Raw genomic sequence first — 8,098 nt, 5'->3', positions numbered from 1 at the left:
ATGACCTGACTAATGGTAGTCTTTGGAACTAAGCGTCACAGACGCAGCGTCTTTAGCTTTGGTCTTAAAGGTAGCTTTTCGAAGCGAGTTAGTGACGCGGCGTTGCGCGTTGGTGGCACAAGACCGCTAAAGACACTGCGTCTGTGACGCTTAGTTCGAAAGGCTACCTTAAGTAACCATACGTAGGGCGTTTCAAGTCCATTTATCGATAGTGTAGATATAATTCAAGACATAATATCCTCCTCCTCCTTTCCCGTGTTCCTCATTACTGAAGGTCGTGTTTTCCATATCGCGAATTTTTTTTCCATACTATTCCTCGTCACCCGAGCATTTGGCTAGCCAAGGGACTCTAGTACTTATAGTGATAGATTTATTATATTCTTATACACCACAGAAAACTAGTATCCTATAATTGTTAATTACTAGCTTTCCGTTCGCGGCTTCGTCCGCGTGGAATTTTTCGGTTGACACTCAGCAATAATGTGGCTTTCCATTGGTGAAAGAATTTTTAAAACCGGTTCAGTAGATCCAGAGATTACCCCTTTATAATATTAGTATATGTAGATATTCTACAGAATAGCCTACTCCGTCATGTCAGTGTAATAAAGTATTTTCATCACGAGGAACCTAAAAAACGAAATAAGAATGTCCCGTACTCATAAGCGCTGAAACTCGCGAGCAATCTCACAATCTCGCAATCTCACTGGAATCCAGCAAAGAAACGGGATTGCACTGTAAATATAACGTTTTAGTCATATTAATGTCTAGTAGGTAAGCCCTCGGCTTTGCATAAAAAGACTTTAGGTTTGAGTTAGCTCAATGAGTAGACGCTTGTACCTACCCGAGTCTGAGTTAAGGAATGAAATTTTTGCTAATGTATACTTTGTTCACGACGACTACGAATTCTTCCTACAGAACCCTAATAAATAAAAAGAAACCGCGGCAAATACATATACGCACTTATTATAACTATAGATATGTTATAAATCCTCGGCGCGCGGCAAGTACTTGAAAAGAAAGAGACAGTGCGAGCGCGCAAAGGACAGCAATAGCACGCGCGCCCGCGATAACCGACCGTAGCACGTAAGAAATAAGGCTCATATCCGGATGCCTTAAAACTTTGTTTACAAGTCCCGCGCGTTAGAGCAAGTACTCGCGTCTTCCAGAAAGCGGGCGAACCGTCGATTCTCTAGTTAGTAGGCGAGCTGGAGCGGTATATAAACCCGGTATATGATCCGTCATCAGTTCTAAATCAGTTTTACTCAAGACAGTTCTCCGAACAGATCAAGAGTGAACCTCCTCCGACCGAAGAGCTACAAGACTTCTCACCGCGATAGAAGAATAGTGATTATATTGACGACTTCAGCATCAGAACCGGACACCGTTATTGCTTCGTGACTTCGGATACGTTTCACCGCGCACCGTATCGACGCCGTCCTTCGACAAAGACGAGTCAACGATCCACCCACCGAACTTCAGTGTGCAACGACTGGAAATACCGTCTACCGGAGTGCCACCGTATACAGTCCACAGTCTACAGTCCACCGCATCATCGTTTTCACCGCGTCCGTCGACAGCCCACTCCGTGTACCTACTCCGCTCCGATTACCCGGTCTTCGTAACCGTTCCGTATATTTTTGTGACCGGATAAATAAACAGTCCTGCACATTTTTCTGGTCCTTCGAGCCGGATCGTTGACAACCTACTTGAAGACCGTTTCAAGACACCGAATCGCCCTTGAAGAAGGAAAATCTACGTTTGTGACTACAGTATGCCGGTCACAAGATCACAGAAGGGCAAGGCTGACGCAGAGCCGCCAGTCGCCGCTGAACAAGCCTTACCTACGTCCGTCTCCGAAACCAACCGGGAGGAACTGATCCAGTTTGAACCTCCAGAAAATAGAAAAGCACCGAGGTCATCGCGGGCATCCTCCGTAAAATCCGACCGCGCCCGTCGATTGGCCAAGGCTCAAGAAGAGGTAGCTCGCCTGGAATTAAAATTAGCCCGCGCCCGTCTCTCCGCCATCCAGGCCGAAGAATCGGAAGAGGAAGACAACGACTCCGTCGCCTCAGAAATGCACGAGTCTCGCGTTGAGACTTGGCTTGAGGCTCAAGCCGACGTTCCGTTATTGGAAGAGGTACCCAAAACCCTTCCACCTACCGACCCCGTGAAGAAGGAACGTCACCGACAAGCTCAACCACCGCTACTTCGTGAGGTTAAACAAGAACCTACCGCTCCGCCAGCACCCCAGACGACCGTCACCGCCACCGCACCGCCGACATCCGTCGATTTGACCGCGTTAGCATCCGCTATCGCGACCGCAGCACGCGCCGGCCATCATCCGCGATATTTAGCGGAACTTCCGAATTTTTACGGCGCACACTACGATTGGCTCGCATTTAAATCGGCGTACACAGAAACTGCGAGTCATTTCACCGAAACCGAAAATATCGCCAGACTTCGACGGTCATTGAAAGGAAAGGCTAAAGAAGCAGCCAGCTGTTTATTGATAGCGAACGCGAAGGCCGACGAAATAATGAGAACGCTGGAAATGAGATTCGGACGAGCTGACTCGATTGCTTTGTCCGAAATCGAGAACCTACGAAGCCTATCCAAGGTCACCGACTCACCGAGGGAAATCTGTATCTTCGCCAGCAAAGTGCAAAACAGCGTCGCTACACTCCGCGCACTTGACCGGACACAGTACCTGTATAATCCAGAGATTGTCAAGTGCATCATCGAAAAACTTACCTCCGTTCTCCGTTACCGCTGGTTCGACTTCGTCGCCGAAGACAGCAAGGATGAACCAGACCTAGTGAAGTTCAGCCGATTTATTCAGCAGGAAGCTGAGAGATGTGGCAAATTCGCGCCACCCGAATCCGTCTACAATGAAGAATCGTCGCACAGAAACAGAAGCCAGCGGACCTTCAATATCGAAGAGAAAAGAAAGGAAGCGAAGAAACCGAAATGCCCGATATGCAAGAACGAGCATTTCGTCACCGACTGCACGAAATTGAAGGAAGCCGACAACAACAGCCGCTGGAAGTATGCAAAGGACTTCAAACTTTGCTTCCGCTGTCTACGCTACAAAGCTGCAGATCACAGCTGCAAAACGAAGTCGTGCATGGTACGGGGCTGCCAGAAGACACACCATCCGCTCCTACATTATGATAAAGCACCGAAAGCCGAAAAGAAAACCGAAACCGTTGCCTCTACCAAATCACGCACGAGACAGGGCCACGCATACTTGAAAATCATCCCAGTTCGTGTCTCTGGCCCTAAAGGCTTCTACGACACTGCAGCTCTCCTCGACGACGGTTCTACGATTACCCTTATTGATGCCGACGTTGCTGACCGCGTCGGCGCCTCCGGAGTCTCCGATCCACTTCAGCTGGAAGGCGTAGCTGGATTGAAGATAAATGCTAATGGATCACGCAGAGTGAGCATCACGCTACAGGGCCAGACTAAGGGATATCCGATAAAAGCCAGAACAGTCAAAGGACTTCACCTGGCACCACAAGCGGTGTCTGGATTGGACCTCAAAGGATGCCATCATCTCCGAGGAGTACAGAACTTCCTTCAGTATGAAGAAAGAAAGCCGACAGTGTTAATAGGCCAAGATAATTGGCATCTTCTCGTCGCCCGGCAACTCCGAAGAGGACCGACACACCAGCCGGTAGCCTCACTGACCCCATTGGGATGGGTATTGCATGGGTCCTCAACAAGAAGTTTAGGAAGAAACGTGCACTACGTCTACAGAGCCGAAGAGAAGCTAATAGACGAAGAAATCCGAAGATACTTTACCATCGACTCGCTTGGCATCCAACCCAAGTTACCGAAGAGTGATCCAGAAGTTCGCGCACTGCAGGTCCTGGAAGCAAATACAGTGAAGAAGAAGGAAGATGTCTACGAAACTTCGCTAATTTGGAAGAAAGAAGATGTGGTTCTTCCAAATAATTTTAAAGGCGCGCTTAACCGACTCTACAGCATCGAGAAGAAGCTAGACCGCGACACATCGTTAAAGACCAGCTACGAAGATCAAATAAATAATTTGATCAAGAAAGGATACGCCGAAGAAGCAAAAGAACCTCCGACACCGGGCAAGACTTGGTACTTGCCACACTTCGCCGTTCTACACCCTAACAAACCGGGAAAAGTACGAGTGGTCCTGGACGCCGCATTCCGCTTCGGGAATACCTCACTGAACGATAATTTATTGCCGGGGCCAGATCTACTACAGTCACTACAGGGTGTATTGATGCGATTTAGACAGCACAAAATTGCAGTCGCCGCCGATATCGAAGAAATGTTTCTCCGCATAAGCATCCGCAAAGAAGACCGAGACGCCTTACGCTTCCTGTGGCGTCAAGACCGGCGGGAGGGCCCACCTACCGAATATCGCATGACAACAGTTGTCTTCGGGGCCACCTGCTCGCCATGCATAGCTTTATACGTGAAGAATTTGAACGCAGAAAGACATCGTGAAAAATACCCAGAAGCCGCATCCGCAATTGTTAATAATCATTACATGGACGATTATTTACAAAGTTTTCAAACCGTAGAAGAAGCACAGAAGATCGCCAACGAAGTCGACCGCATACATAAAAAGGCAAATTTTAATCTGCGCAAGTGGACTTCGAACAACAGCAAAGCAATACAGAACTTGGAAGATTCCGCCAAGATAGAAGAAATCAAGTTCGACGACGGCGCAAAAGAAGAGAAGATTTTAGGCCTAATATGGCGACCAGCATCGGACTGCCTAGCCTTCAACTTAAATTTCGCCCGGGTCCCAGCCGACATCGTCAATGGCAATCGCACACCGACGAAAAGAGAAGCACTACGAACAGTCATGGCGATTTTCGACCCACTCGGAATACGTCACCTATCGTCATTCAAGGAAAACACATCCTACAGGAAACGTGGCGCATTGGGATTGACTGGGACCAAGAATTACCCGCAACGCTAGCCAGCACCTGGAAGACCTGGATTGAAGACCTAAAACAGTTGAAATCGATCCAGATCCCACGATGTCATCCGTACTTAAGTAGCGCAACCGAGCGCGAAATTCATACATTCGTCGATGCCAGTGAAAAGGCATACGCGGCAGCGGTATATTGGCGAGTCATCGACAGCAGCGGAAACATCCACGTGTCGCTAATTACCGCCAAGGCGAGGGTCGCACCGCTAAAAGTCACATCGATACCTCGTCTTGAACTCCAGGCAGCCGTCATCGGAAGTCGACTAGCAAGTACGACTATCAAAGAGTATGATATTAAACCCGACCGACAGTACTTCTGGTCAGACTCGAAGACCGTACTCTCATGGCTACGTGCTGGCCCCCGATCGTTTAAGCCGTACGTCGCCCACAGAATAGCCGAAATCGAAGAAACGACTAATGTCAGTCAATGGCGATGGGTTCCTACGTCACAGAATGTAGCAGACGACGCTACACGCGATTCACCGAAACAGTTTAATAACGCTTCGCACAGATGGTTCACCGGACCGCCATTTCTACGAGGACCCCCTGAAAGTTGGCCGCAAGAAAAATCTACGAGTATAATCGAAAACAAAACAGAAGAGCGAGTCAACTTAGTGAAGACTAACAAAGTTCGACTTTGCGAGTCGTTACCCGACGTCAACCGCTTCTCATCGTGGCTACGACTAATAAGGACTACCGCCTTAGTATTGTTATTCATTCAGAAGCTGCGTGCAAGAAGAGTCTCCGTCAATTATAAACGTACAACGAAGAATAAAGAAAAAGATCCACAGTGGCCGTCTCCTGCCAGAAAATCACACGCAAAGTTACACGCCGACGTGTCCGAGCAGAGTCGACTAGGCGTTATAATTGAAGTACCGTTTCTGCAGCATGCCGAGTCGCTCTGGGTGCAAGCTGTGCAAGAAGAGATGTTTCACGAAGAGATTGAAGCACTCCGTAACGGCCAGCATCTTCCGACGAACAGCAGACTAGATCATCGTACTAAATTCACGTTCACCGACGGAAAAATACGCGTTGCATCGAGAATAGCCGCTGCGAACGACATAACGTTAGAACAAAGAGAACCGGCAGTTTTAGACGGCAATCACCGATATACGAAGCTGTATCTAGCGTGGATAAATGAACAATTAGCACACGCGGGGATCGAAACCACAGTTAATGAAGCCCGCCAGCACTATTACATAGTGAGATTACGTCCGATTACTCGCACTATCGTGAAACAGTGTCAGCAATGCCGCCTAAGAAGAGCTATACCGACCGAACCTCCGACTGGAAACCATCCGAGGAGCCGACTTGCTCATCATCAACGGCCGTTTACATTCACAGGGGTCGATTATTTCGGCCCACTCTCGATAACCGTAGGCCGTCATCACGAAAAGAGATATGTAGCTCTCTTTACATGTCTCACTACGCGCGCCGTGCACTTAGAATTGGCAGCTGACTTAACCGCAGACGCAGCAATTATGGCTCTGAGGCGTATGATCGCACGCCGCGGAGCGCCTACCGAAATATACTCCGACAACGGGACGAACTTTCACGGTGCCGACCGGGAGCTCCGTGAAGCCGTCAAGAACGAAGCTACGAAGCGATCAATCACTTGGCGGTATATACCACCAGGTGCACCGTTCATGGGGGGTGCATGGGAACGCCTTGTGCGCTCAGTGAAGAACGCCCTCTACCGTATACTACACGAACAGCACCCGCGCGAAGACGTGTTGCGAACATTACTATGTGAAGCCGAGTACATAGTTAACAACCGTCCGTTAACTCATGTTTCTACGTCACCTGAAGACGATGAAGCTCTTACCCCGAACCATTTTTTGATCGGTGGTTCAGGCCGAGTGCAGACACCGGGAACATTTACCAAATCCGACACCGTGAGCAAGCAACAGTGGCGCCGCGCTCAACTACTCGCAGATAAGTTCTGGGCAAGATGGTTACGTGAATACTTACCAGAACTCCAACACCGGCGGGAGCCCCATGGCCGGGGAGCTCCTTTGAAAGTAGACGACTTAGTATTAGTCGTCGACCCCAACTTACCTCGCAATACTTGGCCCCGAGGGAAAGTCATCGCAACGTATCCGGGACGAGACGGAATCGTTCGCACCGCAGACATCATGACACAAGGAGGTGTCATGCGCAGACCTACGAAAAGGCTCGTCATCCTACCTACCGAAAAGGGGGTGACAGAACAGTAGTCAGTCGTCGTGTTAGCGATTTGGATGCAGCGACGACACGAGTGCGCCGCTGCACGGCGGGAGTATGTTCACGACGACTACGAATTCTTCCTACAGAACCCTAATAAATAAAAAGAAACCGCGGCAAATACATATACGCACTTATTATAACTATAGATATGTTATAAATCCTCGGCGCGCGGCAAGTACTTGAAAAGAAAGAGACAGTGCGAGCGCGCAAAGGACAGCAATAGCACACGCGCCCGCGATAACCGACCGTAGCACGTAAGAAATAAGGCTCATATCCGGATGCCTTAAAACTTTGTTTACAAGTCCCGCGCGTTAGAGCAAGTACTCGCGTCTTCCAGAAAGCGGGCGAACCGTCGATTCTCTAGTTAGTAGGCGAGCTGGAGCGGTATATAAACCCGGTATATGATCCGTCATCAGTTCTAAATCAGTTTTACTCAAGACAGTTCTCCGAACAGATCAAGAGTGAACCTCCTCCGACCGAAGAGCTACAAGACTTCTCACCGCGATAGAAGAATAGTGATTATATTGACGACTTCAGCATCAGAACCGGACACCGTTATTGCTTCGTGACTTCGGATACGTTTCACCGCGCACCGTATCGACGCCGTCCTTCGACAAAGACGAGTCAACGATCCACCCACCGAACTTCAGTGTGCAACGACTGGAAATACCGTCTACCGGAGTGCCACCGTATACAGTCCACAGTCTACAGTCCACCGCATCATCGTTTTCACCGCGTCCGTCGACAGCCCACTCCGTGTACCTACTCCGCTCCGATTACCCGGTCTTCGTAACCGTTCCGTATATTTTTGTGACCGGATAAATAAACAGTCCTGCACATACTTTGATCCTATGAAGTAAGGTCTTCCAGTGTAGACTTACGGAATCCAATTGT

At 49.0% G+C, this 8,098-nt stretch overlaps 1 protein-coding gene across 1 annotated transcript; it reads left to right on the top strand.

Annotated features, from left to right (window-relative positions):
* Nucleotides 1-1,771: 1,771 nt before the first annotated feature.
* Nucleotides 1,772-7,194, top strand: LOC135080962 (uncharacterized). The gene is made up of 2 exons (XM_063975685.1): nucleotides 1,772-4,808; nucleotides 4,898-7,194. Exons 1-2 carry the CDS (start codon nucleotides 1,772-1,774, stop codon nucleotides 7,192-7,194), a joined length of 5,334 nt encoding a protein of 1,777 aa, XP_063831755.1.
* The last annotated feature ends 904 nt before the right edge of the window (nucleotides 7,195-8,098 follow it).

The sequence above is a fragment of the Ostrinia nubilalis genome, chromosome 19, assembly GCF_963855985.1.
Source record: "Ostrinia nubilalis chromosome 19, ilOstNubi1.1, whole genome shotgun sequence".
Lineage (NCBI taxonomy): Eukaryota > Metazoa > Arthropoda > Insecta > Lepidoptera > Crambidae > Ostrinia > Ostrinia nubilalis.
The sequence above is the reverse complement of the archived record's forward strand: the minus strand, read 5'-3'. Positions and strand labels throughout refer to the sequence as shown.

Excerpts from the sequence above, each read along its gene's own strand:
- LOC135080962 (XM_063975685.1), top strand. The coding sequence starts at position 1,772 with ATGCCGGTCACAAGATCACAGAAGGGCAAGGCTGACGCAGAGCCGCCA. Across the intron at positions 4,809-4,897 it reads CCCAGCCGACATCGTCAATG|GAAAACACATCCTACAGGAA; the intron begins GCAATCGCACAC and ends TCGTCATTCAAG.